This window comes from Ornithorhynchus anatinus, chromosome 16 (genome assembly GCF_004115215.2).
Source record: "Ornithorhynchus anatinus isolate Pmale09 chromosome 16, mOrnAna1.pri.v4, whole genome shotgun sequence".
In the NCBI taxonomy this organism is placed as follows: domain Eukaryota; kingdom Metazoa; phylum Chordata; class Mammalia; order Monotremata; family Ornithorhynchidae; genus Ornithorhynchus; species Ornithorhynchus anatinus.
In genome coordinates this window covers 26,263,623-26,283,183 of record NC_041743.1, presented here as the reverse complement: position 1 = coordinate 26,283,183, position 19,561 = coordinate 26,263,623, and the positions used below count along the sequence as shown (strand labels likewise).

The 19,561-nt window shown below is 46.7% G+C and overlaps 1 protein-coding gene across 1 annotated transcript in view; it reads right to left on the bottom strand.

Annotated features, from left to right (window-relative positions):
• SHTN1 (shootin 1) overlaps positions 1 to 6,912 on the bottom strand; it is a 104,071-nt gene extending 97,159 nt beyond the window's left edge. The window contains 1 exon segment of the mRNA XM_029080722.2: positions 6,794 to 6,912. Within this exon segment, the coding sequence (XP_028936555.1) occupies positions 6,794 to 6,854 (61 nt within the window). The 5' untranslated portion in view covers positions 6,855 to 6,912.
• Positions 6,913 to 19,561: the final 12,649 nt, after the last annotated feature.

The following is a 19,561-nucleotide window of genomic DNA, read 5'->3' as shown; positions in this document are numbered from 1 at the left end:
CCCATAAGGAGTTCACAGTCTACAGGGGGAGGAGGCATTAAAATAAGCATCCTCTGTGGGGCAGAGCGTGGGGTGAATATAAAGTGCTTATAGGATACAAATCCAAGGGCAAGGGCAATGCAAAAGGGAGAGGGAGTAGGGGAAATGAAGGTTTAGTCAGGTCTTTAGCACTACTAACATGACCCTGGACAGATAATTCAACATGGCTTTCCATGTACTGACTTTACTTCAATTCAAGCCTAACCTTGTGCTTGGGGTTCTTTGAAAAAGTTGTCAAAACAGAACAAAAAAAAAAAAGGTACAATTGCTTTGGCCTGGGGATTTTCTCTCCGATGGCTAAGGGCAGCAGAAATATTCCTAGTCTTGAAAATCTGCTAGGACTTCTACAGTTCCCTTTAAGGTATGTATTTTATGTGGGTAATAGTTTTATATGAATGTTTTTTGAGAGCTTAACAGCTTGTGTGTTGATCATCTCGATGCTTTCTGACCAGAATCAAAATTAACGGCTAAGATAAGTTATCCTGTCTTAAAAATATGGTCTTCCAAGCATATGTGAATGCAAGATCAGTTGGACAGTAAGCTCTGAGGAAAGATACCATATGTCCAAACTCTATTGTATTACACTCTCCCAATACTGTGCAAAGCAAGTGCTCAAAAAATACCATTGATCGATTCACTGTAATCCATTACTTAGCAGGGAAAAGTGCCGTGGAGCTGAAGAGGGGGTGAATAAAGGGAGGAAAATCATGTTGATGTAGAACGGAGAAGGAAAAGAGGAAATAAGGGCTGGATCAGGGAAGGCCTCTTGGAGGAGATGTGCCTTCAATAAGGCTTTGAAGGTGGGGAGAGTAACGGTCCGTCAAATACGGAGACGGAGGACATACTAGGCCAGAGGCAGGAGGCGGACAAGAGGTTGGCCGTGAGATAGACAAGATCGAGGTACAGTGAGTAAGTTGGCATCAAAAGAGTGAAGCGTGTGGGCTGGGATGTAGGAGGTGCGCAACGATGCAAGGTACGAGGGGACAAAGTGATTGAGTGCTTAAAAGCCAATGGTAAGGAGCTTCTCTGACACGGAGGTGCATCAAATCAAGAGAATGTGTCTGTTTATTGTATTGGACTCTCCCAAGGACTTAGTACGGTACTCTGCACACAGTAAGCGCTCAGTAAATATGACTGAATGAAAATAGCAGGGATCACATCATAACGTGAGCAACAGAAGCACCTATCGCGTAGAAAATGATGAACGCCCTCAGTTGGTATCCACCAGCAGGACAAATTGTATCATTAGGGGCAGATTCTGCCCGACTGACCTGAACAGTCTTTGCACTGTGACCTCCAAGTGGGGCAGGGAGACGGAGTCCAACCCGACTATTCTGTGTCTACCCCTGTGCTTAGTACAGTGCTTGGCACATAGTAAGAGCTTAACAAATGTCATCCTCACCATCAACAAAGAAGCCAGTAAGACTGGCAACTGGGCAGGACTCCACAGCTGAGATTTTTCTGGGCCTAAACACGTATCAGTGAAACCCAAAGAACAGCAGGACTAACTCCACCTCGACTTGAAAATAGGTAATAGCACATCAGCGTTCTGACTTCAAATAACAGAAGGCAGTAATATAACTTTCTGAAAAGATATAATATAGCTAATTATACAGCTCCCTGGAAGGGAACATACAATGTTTTGAAGTCATTCTGCAAGGAAGTAGGTGTGATTGAGGAGACACAAAGCCCTGAGAAGAGTAAGTATAAATTAGTGATTGTTCCAATTATTATGACAAGCTCAATCATTACCCTTCACAACTTTCTTCAGGGGCAGCCTCAATCACAACATTTTTCCGGAGGTTTTTATCTGATGCCAGACTATCACGGTATGATTGTGAACCCAGGCCAGAGCTAGGTTTCTGGCGGCTCCTTGCAAGATTAGATTTGGGAGCAAAGGTTCGGGATAGGAGGAGTGGAAGTTTCACCACCCCAACGCTCTCAAGGTGGCTCTGAGCGGGCCCTGGGCTGGGAGCCAGTTAGGGAGGTGGGGCGGAACAGGAAAACTTCTGAAACCACCGGGCTCAAGCCAGACGGCAGAGTTCCCGCCAGCCAGAAAAGATTTCCCCCGACCTAAGGGCTCCCAACGAATCGAGGAGCTGAAGTAGTTGCTGATCCACCTCATCTGCATTTATCCGGCCCCGCTGTCAACAAAAGCTGATGCATTATTTATTCATTGAAAGATGATACCTGATTCATACTCAGATGTTTGATACTTATTAATGTGTTTGAGTAATATTAATGTCTGTTTTATTCATATTAATGTCTGTTTTATTCATATTAATTTGCTTATGTCTATTGATGCGTTTTATCCATATTAATGTCCGTCTCCCCCTCTAGACTCTAAGCTCGTTATGAGCAGGGAACGTGTCTGCTAATTCTGTTCTATTATACGCTCCCAAGTGCTTAATATAGTGTTCTGCACATAGTGAGCCCTCAATAAATACGATTGCTATATTCGATCAATTAGTATTTTCTGAGCACTTACTGTGTGCAGAGCATTGTGCTAAGCCCTTCAGAGAGTACAACACAGTTGAAAGACATGTTCCCTGCCTATCGGGAGCTTACGTTCAACATGGTGTACAGCACACTTGATTCCACCCCAGTGCTTAGAACAGTGCTTGGCACATAGTAAGCGCTTTACAATTACCGCAATTATTATTGTTATATCACATCTACTTTTTAACAACCTCTCTGTGCCTCAGTTACCTCATCTGTAAAATAGGGATTAAGACTGTGAGCCCCACATGGGACGACCTGCTTACCTCGTATCTATCCCAGCGCTTAGAAGAGTGCTTGACACATAGTAAGTGCTTAATAAATACCATCATCATTGTTATTACTAGGAAAACCCTGAAGAGTGGGATGTATAGAAATGATTAGGTGGTGAAAAACCTCTCACTATTTAATAATATGTCTGAACAGGTAAAATCCTAAAATAGAACATACCAAGCAGGTCAATGATTCATCCGAAAGGCTCTTAAAAGCCTGTGTCATCAGAAAAGGAAGAAAATGCATTTTATCCTTCCGTAAGGCTTTTTTCTGTTTGCCTTAGAGGCAGTGGGATTTGGGCCCTGCAGGAAAAAATATCGCTCACTGGGCTCCTAACAAATTTTGTTCCTTATTGGCTTTTCCTCAAAGTAACTATTCCATATGATTCCTTACAGCACAAAAACCAACTGGAACAATGAAAAGAACCTAATCCTTACCTCTTCTTGCACTTAACCCCTGTAGGTCACAGGGACAACCAGAGCGGGTAAGACTTTGCTCAAATGAAGGTCTTGTGAACGGTCCAATTACAGCCACATGAGAAGTAACTGAGAAGCAGCGTGTGTAGGGGACAGAGCACAGACTTGGAAGGCAGATGGACTCAACTCTGCCATTTGTCTACTGTGTGGCTTTGGGCAAGTCATTTAACTTCTCTGTGCCTCAGTCTCTTCATCTGTAAAATGGGGATTAAGACTGGGAACCCCATATGGGGCATGGACTGTGTCCAACCTGATTAGCTTGTATCTACCCTAGCAGTTAGTACAGTGCCTGACAGATAGGAAGCACTTAAATACCATTTTAAAAAAAAGATTTCAGGGAATATGATAAGATTGTCACTGCACTCCAAAGGCTTCAAGTTCTCCTGATCTACTGAATGCCTTCCAAAAGATTATAATCATTTCACAAAACCCGAGTTTCCAAAAGACTTCCAGTTTTTCTGTTAGCTTTTAGGTGGGAGCCTTGTCCAATTCTGTAGGATCAACAAACAGTGTTTATTAAGCGCTCTGGAGGAGGGCACTGTACTAAGTGTTTGAGAGAGTATAAATTTAAAGAGTACTCAAGGATCTTATAGTCTAGAGGTAGAAACAGATATTAAATTTCAGGGAGGGAAATTGACAAGAGATTCCCTAGCTTGGGGTGATCCTCTCTCTACCCTATCCCCAAGCCAGGAGCTGAAAGTTCAATTTTAAAGAAATTCTTAACTTGAACAGAGCCTCAGAACAGACGAACAGCAGAGCTGAGACCTCGGTCTGACTCCCAGGCCTGTGCTCTATCCTCTAGGCCACACTAGTGAGGTAACTGAGGCACAGAAAAAGTGACTGCAGACAGGTGGCAGAGCCAGTATTAGAACACAAGTCCTCTGACTCCTAAACCTGTGTCCTCTCCACTTTGCCATACCGCTTCTTTCCTACCCTTCTTCCATCCATGACGTTTTACATCTGATTTAGGCATCTGTCAAATCCACCAATTAGAGACCTTAGAAACAGGTTTCACTCCTATGAATTCACACTTACTGTAGACTATGAGCTCCTTTTGGACAGCAATTGTATCTACCAACATTTTTATGGTATTTATTACACATTTATGGGTCAAGCACTGGGACAGATGCAAGTTAATCAGATCGGATAGAGCCCGGGTCCCACATGTGGCTCACAGTCTAAGTAGAGGGAGAATAGGTACTTAATCCCCATTTTATGGCCTGTCGCATTGAACTTCCCCAAAAGCTCAGTACAGTGCTCTGCACATAGTAAGCGCTTAACAAATGCCATTGCCTGGCACTCTTCACTTGGGAGCAATCCCCTGGGGGTGAAAGACAAAAAAATTCTCATTCCCTTGGGTGTATGCAATCCAACGACTTTCAGGAAACAGAATGCTCTGTCCCAATTATTGAGATTACGGGGGATTCAACTGTATTTATTGACTTCTTACTGGGTGCGGAGCACTGGACTACACACTTGGGAGAGTACACTGTAACGGAGTTGGTAGACACTTTCCCTGCCCACAAGGAGCTTGCGCACTCTAGGTTGTACGCTCCTCCTGGGCAGGGAATGGGTCTCCCAACTCTGTTGTACTGTACCTTCCCAAGCATTTAGTGCAGCGCTCCGCACATAGTAAGCACTCAATAAATACCATTGACTGAATGACGATGGGAACCTTAATGTAACTCTCTCTCTCAAACTAATTTCAACTACTTAAGACAATAAAAAACGAAAACAGCAATAATGCATTGGAATTTCTTGAGGGCTTACTCTACGCCAAGCACTGTATTGGGCGCTAGGGCAGATGCAAGCTAATCAGGTTGGACACGGTCCCTCTCCGCCACAGGGCTCAAGGTCTTAATCCCCATTTTACAGATGAGGTAACTGAGGCACAGAGAAATGAAGCGACTTACCCAAGGTCACACAATTGACAAGTGGTGGAGCTGGGATTAGAACCCAGGTCCTTCAGAGTCCCAAGCCCATCCTCCATCCACTGGACCACGCTGCTTCTCAACCCGGTAAAGCAACCAAAGTCCTGCTACTGTCCACGGGCGAGACTGACACAGAGCGGGCTGGCCGTGACAGGAAGCGGTAGGTGCCAGCAGGTGACGACGACATGGAAGGCGCTGCCTCGGGCTCTGTCCTGAGCCTCTCCGGTAAGAACTCCCGGGGGTACCAGCAGCCACCAATGTCACACCTCCAGGCGGCATGGCCTAGCAGAAAGAGCACGGGGCCTAGGGGTCAGAGGACCCGGGTTCTAATCCCGGCTCGACCGCCCGTCTGCCGTGTGACGTTGGGCAAACCACTTCACTTCTCTGGGCCTCGGTTACCTAATCTGTAAAACGGGGACTAAGAGTGTGAGTCCCACGTGGGACACGGACTGCGTCAAGCCTGACTGACTCGTATCTGCCACATCGCTTAAAACAGTGCTTGGCATTTATTAGGCGCTTAACAAGGACCATTATCATCATCATTCCTCTATGTCCTTTTCTTTCCCTGTTCCAGTCCTTTCTTTTCCAGGTGGACTGTCCCACTTCGAGCTCCGGAAATCTGGTCCCTTTGGGGGACCCCCTCCGGCAAACTCCACACACTGGCCTAGTTATTCTACTACCAGCTGCTGACCTCGACGAAGGCGGCTCTCGGAGCCAGGCCAAGTGTTGCCACACCGATTGATAAGTTGCTAAAAATGAGGCTTGACAAAGCACATTTCAGGCTGGGAAAGCTCGGCTCCCGTGTGTGTGCGGAGAAAATGGGAACTAGCCCAAAGCAGAACTAAAGATGGAAGATGAGGGTGTGTCCCGAGAGAGGGGCAGGGAGCCCCCTGAGCTGGAAGGATCCCGGCGGGGGGGAGGTCGGATTAGATCCCTGGCCACTGTCCCCGATCGGATGCAAAAGCAATCGGCTGTCCATCGGCCGGCCCCGCCGGGCACCGCTGCCCAAGGCCGCTCTGCAATTTTTCACGTCTGCCGCAGTCCTTTGGAGCGGGGTCATCGGAGATGCGCGGGGAGGCCGGCGCGGGGCCCGGACCCGCAATTTAATACCGATCCGCTCCCGTACAGGCGGAGCCCGACCCGGGGGAGAGGAGAAGAGGACGAGGAGAAGAAGAGGACGAGGTGGAGGAGGAAAAAAGGGAGGTGGACGAAAAGATCAGGGGGAAAAAGAGAAGGAGGTGGACGAAAAGATCGGGGGGGGGGGAAGAGGTGGAGAAGAAGAGGAAAAAAGAGGTGGAGAAGAAGAGGAAAAAAGAGGTGGAAAGGGGAGGAAAAGAGAGGAGGTGGAGGAGAAGAAGAGAAGAGAGGAGGTGGAGGAGATGAGGAGGAAGAAAGAGGAAGAGGTGGAGGAGAAGGAGGAGCTGGAGGAGAAGAAGAGGAGGAGGTGGGGAGGAGGAGGAGGAGGAGGAGGAGGAGGAGGAGACGGCGCCCCGCCCCGCGGCCCGTGCCCCCCGGCCCTGCCCGGCCAGTCGGGCCCCCTGGGCCGTGGCTCCGGCGGCGGGGGGCGGCGCCTACCTTGCTCCTTGAGGCTGCCGATGAGCTGCAGCTGCTTCTCCTCCTCGGCCGGGCTGTTCATGCCTAAGGCCGCGGCGGCAGCGGCAGCGGGAGCCGGGGCGGCAGCGGGAGCCGGGGCGGGGGCCGCCCGGCCTCCCGGGGCTGCGGGTGCCAGGGCCAGCGCGGCGGTGGCGGCGGGTGGGAGCGGCAGGGGCGCAGCCGGGCGGGAGGGCGGAGGGAAAGAGGGAGGGAAAGAGGGAGGGAAAGAGGGAGGGAGGGAAGGACGGAGGAAGGGAGGGGGCCGTGGGGCGGGCACGGGCGGGAGCAGGAGGAGGAGCGGCGGGGGGCTGATGCCTTTGCGGTTACCGGAAGTTCCGTTGCCCCCCACCCTCCTCCTCCTCCGCCTCCGTCCTCCCGCACGGCGCCATCGGCCCCTTTACCTGCGGCCCGGGAGGCGGAGGAGGAGGCGGCTACACCTGGGCGCGCTCCGCGGACCTCGCCCCGCCCAGCCCCGCCCCTCCGCAGCCCTCCTCCTCCTTCTCCTCCCCTTTCTCTTCTTCCTTCCTGCTGCTCCTTCTTTTCCTCCCTGCTACTCCTGCTCCTTCTCCTTCCTACCATTCCTGCTCCTTTCCTCCCTGCTACTCCTTCTTTTCATTCCTGCTACTCCCTGCTCTTCCTTCTCCTTTTCCTCCCTGCTCCTCCTTCTCCTTTTCCTCCCTGCTCCTCCTTCTCCTTTTCCTCCATGGTCCTCCTTCTCCTTTTCCTCCCTGCTCTTCCTTCTCCGTTTCCTCCCTGCTCTTCCTTCTCCTTTTCCTCCCTGCTCTTCCTTCTCCTTTTCCTCCCTGCTCTCCCTTCTCCTTTTCCTCCCTGCTCCTCCTTCTCCTTATCCTCCCTGCTCCTCCTTCTCCTTTTCCTCCCTGCTCCTCCTTCTCCTTTTCCTCCCTGCTCTTCCTTCTCCGTTTCCTCCCTGCTCTTCCTTCTCCTTTTCCTCCCTGCTCTTCCTTCTCCTTTTCCTCCCTGCTCTTCCTTCTCCTTTGACTCCCTGCTCTTCCTTCTCCTTTGACTCCCTGCTCTTCCTTCTCCTTTGCTTCCCCGCTATTCCTTCTCCTTTTCCTCCCTGCTATTCCTTCTCCTTTAACTTCCTGCTACTCCTGCTCCTTTTCCTCCCTGCTACTCCTGCTCCTTTTCCTCCCTGCCGCCTGCTCCTTTTCCTCCTTGATCTTCCTTCTCCTTTTCCTCCCTGCTACTCGTGCTCCTTTTCAATCCTGTCGCTCCTTCTCCTTTTCATTCCTGCTACTCCTGTTTTCCTTCCTGCTGCTCCTGCTTTCCTTCCTGCTGCTCCTGCTCCTTCCCCTTCCCTCTCTTGCTGATCCCCTTCCTCTTTCTTGCTCTTGCACCTGCTCCGGCTCCCGCTGGCCGTTCCCGCGGGCCGTGCGGGGGAGCGGGCGGGGACTAACGGGATTGGGAAGCGGCGGGACGGGATGCGCGCACCGCTTCGCTCCCCCGGCAAGCGCCACGACCAAAAATAAAGCGGTTCTGGAGAAGAGAAGAGGAGGAAAAAAGAGGAAGAGGTGGAGAAGAGGAGGAGGAGCTGGAGGAGAGGAGGAGGAAATGAAGGAGAGGTGGTGGTGGGGGAGGAGAGGAGGAGGTGGTGGTGGAGGAGAGGAGGAGGTGGTAGTGGAGGGGAGAAGAGGAGGAGGAAAAAGAGGAGGTGAAGGAGAGGTGGGAGAGAAGAGGAGGAGGTGGAGGAGAGGAGGAAGAGGTGGAGGAAAAGTGGAGAGGAGGAGGAAAAAGAGGAGGTGAAGGAGAGGTGGAAGAGAAGAGGAGGAGGTGGAGGAGAGGAGGAAGAGGTGGAGGAAAAGTGGAGAGGAGGAGGTGGAGGAGAGTAGGAGATGGAGGAGGAAAAAGACGAGGTGAAGGAGAGGTGGAAGAGAAGAGGAAGAAGAGGTGGAGGAGGAGAGGAGAGGTGGTGGTGGAGGAGAGAAGGAGGAGGTGGAGGAGAAGAGGAGGGGGAGGAAAAAGAGGAGGTGAAGGAGAGGTGGAAGAGAAGAGGAGGAGGTGGAGGAGAGGAGGAAGAGGTGGAGGAAAAGTGGAGAGGAGGAGGAAAAAGAGGAGGTGGAGAGGTGGAAGAGAAGAGGAGGAAGAGGTGGAGGAAAAGTAGAGAGGAGGAGGTGGAGGAGAGGTGGAGTAGAGCAGGAGGTGGAGGAGAGGAGGAGGACAAGCCCGCGACGCCCACCGAGCCCACAAAGCCCAGGCCGAGTGGAAAGCAGTTTGCAAGCAGCTCAAGGACAGGAGCACTGTGACCTTCCCGGCAAACTCTCCCCGACCCCCTCGGGATGCCGAAATAGAAGGAAAGGCGAGGATAAGGCGCTGCCCCCTCCCCCTCCCTGGAAAACTGTGAAAACACATCTCAGATTTTTATCTCCTCTTTCCAGTCATCGAGTGCCAACAGACTAACTTGCTCTAACAGCTGGATTGAGAGCAGATTGCTCAGTGGCTGGGCAACCTGCCTCGCCCCCAAGGGCATAATAATAATGATGGAATTTGTTAAGCACTTACTATGTGCCAAGCTATGTTCTAAACGCGGGGATAGATACGAGATTATCAGGTTGTCCCACGTGGGGCTCTCAGTCTTAATCCCCATTTTACAGATGAGGAGTTGAGGCACAGAGAAGTTAAGTGTCTTGCCCAAAAATCGCACAGATGACAAGGGGCGGAGGGGGGATTAGATAACCCATCACCTCTGACTCCCAAGCCTGTGCTCTTTCCACTAAACCACGCCGCTTCTCTAAAAAAAATTTTAATCCCATGCCCTCCCGGGAGACCACAGCCCACGACCACTGCTCCAGGCACAGGGCGATCCGTGGACAAAGCGGTCCCCTAACGAGGTACCCATGAACGCTGGAAATCAATCAATCAGTTATGATTTATTAAACGCTTGCTGTGTGCGAAGCACTGTACTGAACTCTTGGGACAATACCGCACAATAGAGTTGGTAGGCGCGTTCCCTGTTTGCTAAACACCGTCCCTCATCTGGCTCACAGTCCGAGGAGGAGGTAGAACCGGTAGATAATCCCTGTTTTACAGATAAGGAAACTGAGGTGCAGAAAAGTTGTGACTTGCCCAAGGTCACCCAGCAGACAAGTGGCAGAGCCAGGATTAGAACTCAAGGCCTACAGTCTAGGAAAAACAAGTAATTGATCCCTATTTTGCAGATGAAGAAACTGAGGCTCAATGAAATGACTTGCCCAAGGTCATATGGCTGGCAAATGTTAGGATTCAAACTCATGTCCTCCGACTCCCAGCCCATGCTCTTTCCAGTAGCCCATGCTGCTTTCCAAGGGACTTCACAGGTCTAGATGATGCTCTCTGTGGGCAGGGAATGTTCCTGTTATATTGTTGTGTTGTACTCTTCCAAGCACTTAGTACAGCGCTCTGCACACAGTAAGCTTTCAATAAATGCGACTGATTGATCGATCGAGATTTCCAGCCACATATGCAGAGTAACACAATCTCAGCTGCATCTCGGAATATGGAAACGGAGATGAGACGTGGACGTGGCTGAAACAGAAATAACGCATATCTAAATCCGCTCCCCTCTCCCCACACTGTTTGAACTCAACTCAGGTGAAGCAGGAGCCGTCTGCTAGGAAAAAAATATAAAATGACATCTCAAAAGCTAATGATGGGTGCCTGTGAAAGGATGATGCCAATTAGGGAAGAATGGCATGCTTTTCAATTACCACCCACTCACTAGTAAAATCGAGAATCTCCCATTACCCTTATTCTTACAGTTAGTACTGATTTTTGCACACCCACATGCTTCTTGTCTCCTTTTTGAGTTTGTAAACTCCCAGAAGGCTGTTCCTGCCGACTAATCCTTTCTAGCGGGTTCTAAAAGTTTTTAGGTCAGTGCTAAATGCTTCGGGGCATTCAGTAAATCGCCAACAGCGTTTATTGAGTGGGCGCTTTGTGCAGAGTAGGTGCAAAAAGTAGATGACGCAGTAACTGCCCTCACAGAGCTTTTAATCCAATGCAGGAGACAGTGGACACAGACTGTAGACATATCGTGGGAATAAAAGGAAAAACATATTTACATACATTCAATCTGAAGCGATGAAGCAGTTGCAGTTGTGCACAAGACAACAGCAACAGTCGAGAGCAGGGATCATGTCTACCAGCTCTGCTGTACTTTCCCAAGGGTTCAGTCACCAGACACTATAGTTTTCGTTTTTATGGCATTTAAGCGCTAATTTTGTGCCAGGCACTGTACTAAGCACTGGGGTAGATACAAGCTAATCAGGTTGGATACAGTCCATGTCCCACATGGGGCTCACAGTCTTAGTCCCTATTTTACAGGAGGTAACAGGCACAGAGAAATTACTTACCCAAGGTCTCACAGCAGACAAGTGATAGAGCCGGATTAGAACCCAGGTTCTTCTGACTCCCAGGCCCAAACTCCATCCACTAGGCCATGCTGCTTCCATTTCTAGGTTCGGCAGTTCAGTTAACACAGTGGTGACGGGCAGAACGTGTGCCTCTGCTATCCTACCCTATAAACAGCCCTGAAATATTTTGATTGTGTAATTCTCATTAATGTCATTTTCTAATGGTTTAGTTGATGCCTTTTTAAAAATAAATTCTCCGTTACCAGACCTAGGGACTAGTCTTTGCTCCTACTCCAAAAACCCGCCCCATAGTCAATAACAAGTCTCCAAAATTACACTGGATCACTGCTCATAAAGCCGCTTTAATTTCCAGAAGGGTAAACAGGTTGAGTTTCAAGGAGTTGCATATACAGAACAGGATACAAAACACTCAGTTTGATTATAGATTTGATAACTAACTCTAGCTCAAAAGTGTCACTTAATTACTATGTAATTGGAATAGACAATTAAACCAGCCGTTTCTAGTGGAACTTTAGAACGCTATACCACTATGATGGAAGTGTTGGTTGCATTTATTCAGGCATGAAGAAATAGAAAAGATTATTTGTCTTTAGGGGAGTCTTCCTACAGTCAGATTGCTGCAGAATCCTAATCCTTTTCTTATACCAGAAACAACATTATTATTATTATTCAGTGGTATTCGTTAAGAGCTACTATGTTCCAGGCACTGTACTAACCACTGGAGTAGATAAAAGCTAATCAGGTTGGGCACAGTCCATGTCCCACATAGGTACTCAGTTACTTCATCTATAAAATGGGGATTAAGAAAGACTGTGACCCCATGTGGGACATGACAGGGAACATGTCTTCCAACTCTGTTGTACTGTATTTTCCCAAGTGCTTAATATGGTGCTCTGGATATAGTAAACGCTCAATAAATACCACTGATGATGATGACGATGACAACTCTGACCACCTGGACATCAAGCTGCCCCGGTGGACCCCAGAGAGCCATCCCAGATGACCCTGGTCCTGGGTGACCTGGGCCACTTCTCCAATGGACATCTGGATATATGTTGCCATTTAGGTTCTAAGATGAAGTGACTGACAGTGAGATTTTATAAATCGATCGATCGATTGATTGAGTGCCAACGGCTGCTCTAAGCCTGTAGAGAATGAGTAGATGAGAAGGAGACAGGACTGGAATGAATAATGATAAATGTGGTATTTGCTAAATACTTATAATGTGTCAAGCAATGTTATGATAAAAAATTGTGGTACTCATCAAGCACTTAATATGTGTCCAGCACTATAACAAGTGCCTGGGATAGACACAAGGTAATCAGGTCAGACAGAGTCCCTGTCCCACATGGGGCTCAAAGTCTAAGTAGGAAGAAGGACAGGTATAGGATCCCCACATTATAGATGAGGACACCAAGGCACAGAGAAGTTAAGTGACTTATCCAAGGTCATACATCCGGTAAATGACAGAGCTGGAATTAGAAACCATTTTTGACTTTCCACTAGGTCACGCTGCTCCTCTATCCCCCTTTTAGAATGTAAGCTTGTTGTGGACAGGGAACATGTCTACTCTCCCAAATGCTTAGTACAGGACACTCACTGCACACATTAAGCAGTCAAATATTAGTGATTGAAAGATTGATCTAAACATCGGGGCAGATTCAGAACAATCAGGTCAGACAAAGCCCCCATCCCTTATGAGGCTCTTAGTCTAAGGGGGAAGGAGACCATTCAACCATTCAACCATTCAAAGTCTCTGTTACTCAGTCTACCCATTTGGAGAAGAAGATGAAATTACCTGTTCTCTAAATGAGTAGACTAAGTAACAGAGACGTTGAATGGCTTGTTTAAGTTTACGCTGCAGGCAAACGGCAGAGCTGGAATTAGAACTCAGGCCTTCTTCCTCTCAGGCCAGTGCTAAAGGAGAGAGGCAGCAGGAATTTGGTCCTTTCTGAAGCCAAAGGCTGCCAACCGTCTCTTCTCCTCCTTTTAGGAAATCCAGCACCATAGGGAAAGCTAAGAATTAAACCACAGTGGGGTGTGTCACAATCTCCACAGTCAACTTCCCCTCCTTTTTTAAAAAAGATGGTAAATCATGATGCCATCTTGCAAACCCCGTGACATTTCCCCTCAAAGAATAATCCATTCCAATGACTGGACAGTATATCTCCTTTTCTGAGGGTCGTGTAACTGGAGAGATGCCACAGGGAATTCAGGAGAAAGTTCTTTGTGCTATTCCTGACGTATTCGGTAGTTGCTCATTTCATTAAAAAAATCAATCTTCAGTGTTGGAGAGAAACTAGATTAATAAATAAATGGCACGATCCATTGATGAATCAATATGCAACAGCATGGAGTCCAGTGTTCCATCTTTTGGAACTATTATTGCCAATGCTTAGGAGGAGAGTGGAGTATTTCAAGCAATCCGATACAAACACTTGTGTCATGGATTCTTAGCCTTACTAAAATCACATCTCCCTCAAAAGGCCCTCCCCGATTAAGCCTTCATTTTCTCTTCCATGTCATCCATGCTCTTGGATCTGTATCCTTTAATCACTTGATATTCACCCAACCCTTAGCCCCCCGGCACTTAGGTATATATCCGTAATCTATTTTAATGTCGGTCTCCCCCTCTAGACTCTAAGCTTTTTATGGGCCGGGAACACGTGTACAACTTCTATTGTGTTGTCCTCTTCCAAGCATGTAGTACCATGATCTGCATACATTAAGTGCTCAATAAAAACCTTTGATGATGATGACGATGATTACTTGACTGATGGATTGATTGGATGAGTCAAGGTGGGAGAAGGGCTGAAAGACCCAATCCTAGTGTGTCAGCAGGTAAATGATTTGCTTCCTGATTTACTCGACCCTTAGCGTTATTAGAACCACAAGTGGTCCATCTTATTTAATTGTATTTATTTATTGAGCACTTACTGTGTGCAGACCACTGTACTAAGTACTTGGGAGAGTAATAATAATAATAATAATAATGTTGGTATTTGTTAAGTGCTTACTATGTGCAGAGCACTGTTCTAAGCTCTGGGGTAGATACAGAGTCATCAGGTTGTCCCACGTGAGGCTCACAGTCTTCACCCCCATTTTACAGATGAGGTCACTGAGGCACAGAGAAGTGAAGTGACTTGCCCACAGTCACACAGCTGACAAGTGGCAGAGCCGGGAGTCGAACTCATGACCTCTGACTCCGAAGCCCAGGCTCTTTCCACTGAGCCATGCTGGGCTCCCTGCCCACAAAGAGCTTGCAGTCTCATCGTATGAAGACAATTACCCAAATGAGATGAAGAATCACTCAGATATAAATCCTTATCTTGGCTCTCCTCATTACCTGGGACATCATGGCAAAATCAATCAATCAACTGTATTTATTGAGCACTTACCGTGTGCCTAGTACGGTACTAGGCGCTTGGTAGAGTACAATATAACAATATAATAGACGTATTCCCTGCCCACAATGAGCTTACAGCCTAGAGGGGGAGATGGACACTAATATAAATAAACTGTGGCTTTGTAAATAAGTGCTCTGGGGCTGGGAGGGGGAATGAATAAAAGGCGCAAGTCAGGGAGACGTAGAAGGGAGTGGAAAAAAACGAAAAGAGGGCTTAATCAGGGAAGGCCTCTTGGAGGAGATGTGCCCTCAATAAGGCTTTGAAGGCGGGGAGAACAATTAAGGATATGGTTTAATAAATATAGGATTTTCTCTCATTCAAATATATTAGCATACTGTACTCTTCTGAGCTCATAGCACAATGCTCTGCACACAGTAAGCACTCAGTGAATACCACTGATTAATTAATAGCATAAGGGGAAGCAGCGGGGCCTAGGGGGAAGAACCTGGGCCTGGAAGTCAAAGAACCTGGATTGTAGGTCCCTTTCCACTGCTACCTACTGTTTAACCCTGGGCAAAGCACTTTTCACGCTCTGTGCCTCAGTTTCCTCCTCTGTAAAATGGGGAATAAATACCTGTGCTCCCTTCTGCTTAGACTATAAGCCCCCTATGAGACAAGGACTCTGTCTGACTCGATTATCTTGTATCTACTCCAGTGCTTAGTACAGCATTTAGCATATAGTATTTAGCACGTAGAGAAGCAGTATGGCTTAGTGGAGAAAGCACGGGCCTGGGAGTCAGAAGGATCTGGGTTCTAATCCCGGCACCACCTCTCGTCTGCTGTGTGACCCTGGGCAAGTCACTTAACTTCTGTGGGCCTCAGTTACCTCACCTGTAAAATGAGGATTAAGACTGTAAACCCCATGTGGGGCATGGACTGCGTTCAACAGAATTAGTTTATACCTACCCTAGTGCATAATACAGTGTCTGGTACCTCGTAAACTCTTAACAAGTACAGTTTAAAAAAAAGAAAAGAAGCTGGAAGATTAGCGTGGGGTTTAGTAGGGTTCCATCCACTGGTAAATTATTTCAACTCTTCAGACTAAGAGCATCATGCGACTGAAGTTCAGCAATTGGAAATGGGGTAACTACCTTAAAGCTGAAGATCTGAGATGACATCCCAAAAAAGGAGACCCAAAGTGGCCCTAGATCCTGTATAGAGCATCTGAGATAAAGGACTTGTCACTCCTACATCAGGCTTTCTGTCACATCTTTACACAGATTGATAAAAATCTCACCATTAACAGAGTTATCTTTGATCCCGAAGGACCGGTCAGTAGTGTTGTACAGCTAACTTAGCCTATGAGGCACGTTAAATGTAACTGGCTCAATTCTGGAAGCAATTCCATTTGAATTATGTGGTTCAAGGATGGAGAATAGCACTGACCTAGTGCTATTCAGGACCAGCCCTCTGTCATTTCTCTCAGACACATATTTTTTTAATACTCATTTGTTCATGCTCTTTTCCTTATTCATAATCCCGAATCTGATGCTCTAATTTACCTTTGGTTGATTCACCCAGAGAAAGCTCTTCTAATCATCTGTATTTTTGTTTGTGGGGATTTCCAGATTATAAAAGTCATTATGCCAATATATTGAGTGACCGCTGACATAGACTAATTAATTCTCCATGGAAATTCATTTTCTAATTTAAATATAATGTCGACTGTTTTTTCCCAGTAGACCTTAAGCCCTTGCTAAGAATCACAGGAAGAAATTATGGAGGGATTGCACTTTTGTTTGCTCTAAGCAGTGAATATTTTAAGCCATTTATGCCATCATTTGCCTTTTCGGATAATCCCCCTTCCTTTGTTAACTTTCGTCCTTTGTCATTTATAGTCAATCTCTGCCAATGACATGGCAGTTCCCTAAACAGACTGAGCAAACAAAAGAGCCATTTCTTCATTGCATCATTTCAAAACTGGCACTTTTTAGACAACCAGGAGAGCTATTAGAGTCATAAGATGATTCTGTCTTTTCAGCATCACATTCTTTCATCTTTTATCCTCTGAGTTGACAGAGCTCCTGCCAGAGACCCGGAACCATTTTGGGCAATTTTCCAGTGTTCTTCTTCTGAGTCTGAGGTTTTTCAAGACAACTTTTCACGCAACATTTTAGAAGTAGCATTTGACTTAAACTTTGTTTATCCGATTGGCTTCTCTAGAGATTCAGGTCATTGCCTAGCCTTTACTGGTGAACGATCGATGTGACTTAGCCAAGAATGACTGCCTGGGGAGATGGATTATTTCCACTACCCTGATGATCCGTAGCATCAGTGCTCACCTCTTTTTAAAATTGTCCTAATGAACTTGGCTACAATCATCAAACATATTCATCTGGTGGAATTGGCTAAGGTAACTTTTGAATCTTTGTCAATGGAATCCATTTTATATAGTGCAGGGCTTCGAAATTAAGAATGGGAAGCAGGAGCCAAAACTGTCATCCAAACATCTTGTTTGACTTCTCTCTCTCTATCAAGCCCTTGTAGCTTTCCTCAAAGCACACCCTCCCCACCCCTAAGGGTGCACCAGTATCAAGATTCAAATAAATGAGTTGCGGGCATGCCTGGTGGAAGGAATAGTTGGTTAGCTAGCTAGTGTATTTATAAGTGCTTACTAACAGTCAGTTGTATTTACTTACTTGTGCTTGCTGTGTGCAGACCACTATAATAATAATAATTGTGGTATTTCATTCAATAGTATTTATTTATTGAGCGCTTACTATGTGCAGAACACTGTACTAAGCCCTTGGAATGTACAAATCGGTAACAGATAGAGACAGTCCCTGCCCTCTGACGGGCTTACAGTCTAATCGGGAGATTTGTTCAGTGTTCATTATTTGCCAGGCAGTGTATTAAGCACTGGTGTGCACACAAGCAAATCGGTTTGGACACAGCCCCTGTCTCACGTGGGGCTCGCAGTCTCAGTACCCAGTTTACAGATTAAATAACTGAGGCACAGAGAAGGGAAGTGAAGTGATTTTCCCAAGGTCACATAGCAGACAAGTGGCAGAATCAGGATTAGAACCCATGACCAACTGACTCCCAGGTCCGTGCTGTATCCACTACGCCATACTGGTTCTCTCACTGTACTAAGTGCTTGGGAGAGTACAATATAAGAATGAACAAACACATTCACTGCCCACAGTGATGGGCATTCCCTGCCCACCACGAGCTTACAGTCTACCAAATCCTGTGCTAAGCACTGGGGTAGATGCAAAGATAATAAATCTGTAAAGCAGGGTATGGGGACCCAAGACAACTTTATGAATTTCGTTCTCTTCTGCTAGGTGAAAAGAGAGTGACTTTACCTGGCAATACTGACTGCCATGAACACCATTTTCTTCATCAGAGGCAGCATGGCCTCACTGTTCACACTCCATGCTTCTCTCTAGATTATCTTCTTGACACAATCCTCAAAATGGGTACCCCTCAAAAACTTCTAATACCTGCATCAAACCAAAGAAGTCCTAGGGGCAAATGCATGGGGGGTGGGACTCAAGAGACCTGTGTTCTAATCCCAGCTCTACCACTGGCCCGTTGATTGATCTGGGGCAAGGCACTAAACTTCTCTGTGCCTCAGTTACCTCATTTGTAAAATGGGGATTAAGACTGTGAGCCCCACGTGGGACATGGATTATGTTCAACCTTTTATCTACCCCAGTGCTTAGTGCAGTGCCTGAAACATAGGACGTGTTTAACAAAAACCATTAAGATACAAAAATTCCTGTGTCTCTTTTTCCTCATCTGAAAAATGGGAATTTTAAACCTCTCTTTCCTCCATTACAGACTGTGAGCCTCATGTGGGTCAGGGACTGTGTCCAATCTTACTGTACCTCATCTAGCCCAGCTCCCAGTCCTGGGCTAAATTCTTGGAAGAGTACAATTGAATTAGTAGACATGAGTCTCCTTTTCAAGGTGCTTTCAATGTAGTGTGGAAGACAGATAAAGTTAGGAGGAAGAATCCCTAAAAACCTATGCATTCATATACCTCCTCAGCCCTTGTATTCAGCTTTCTAGTCCATGGTTAATTCTGATTAATCTATCATCCATCATGGATATTTATTAAGTACTTACTGAGTGCATAGCACTATATTAAGTGCTTGGGTGAATGCAAAATAATAGACCAATTCCTGCCCTCAAGGAAGCTTATAGTCTAGCAAATATTTCAACTGGCATATTTGTTTTATTTCTCTTCTCCCTGCTTTTGTAAATATTATATGTGTCTGATTCTCACATTAGATTCTAAGCCTCTTGTAGGCAGGGAACCTGTTGTTTGCTTCTGTTTTCCTTTCCCAAATGCTCAGTTCAATGTGTTAATGTTGGTATTTGTTAAGCGCTTACTATGTGCCGGGCACTGTTCTAAGCGCTGGGGTAGACATAGGGGAATCAGGTTGTCCCACGTGGGGCTCACAGTCTTAATCCCCATTTTACAGATGAGGGAACTGAGGCGCAGAGAAGTTAAGTGACTTGCCCACAGTCACACAGCCGACAAGTGGCAGAGCTGGGATTCGAACTCATGAGCCCTGACTCCAAAGCCCATGCTCTTTCCACTGAGCCACGCTGCTTCTGTTGCAATTCATTCATTCAGTAGTACTTATTGAGTACTTACTGTGTGCAAAGCACTTGGGAAAGTACAATACTACAGTAAATAGGCACATTCTCTGCCTAATCATTATGTGCTCAATATATTCCACTAAAGCAACAACAACTATTACTATTATTGCTCTATCTGAACTTTCCTGTTAAGAAAGGGAGATCTCCTCCTTCATATGTTAACCAATTGCAAGCAGAGGGGAGCCCATCAGATTCCTTTTATTTAGTATTTAGAACCCCAAGGTGAAAGGCCAGAATGAATCTACTAGGCACATCCAGCTAAACATATGTTGAGCTTCACAAATTCATTTTAATTGATTCCACCGGTATCTCAATCACCAGTATCTGATTACACCAGGTTACACCAGTGCTCAATATAT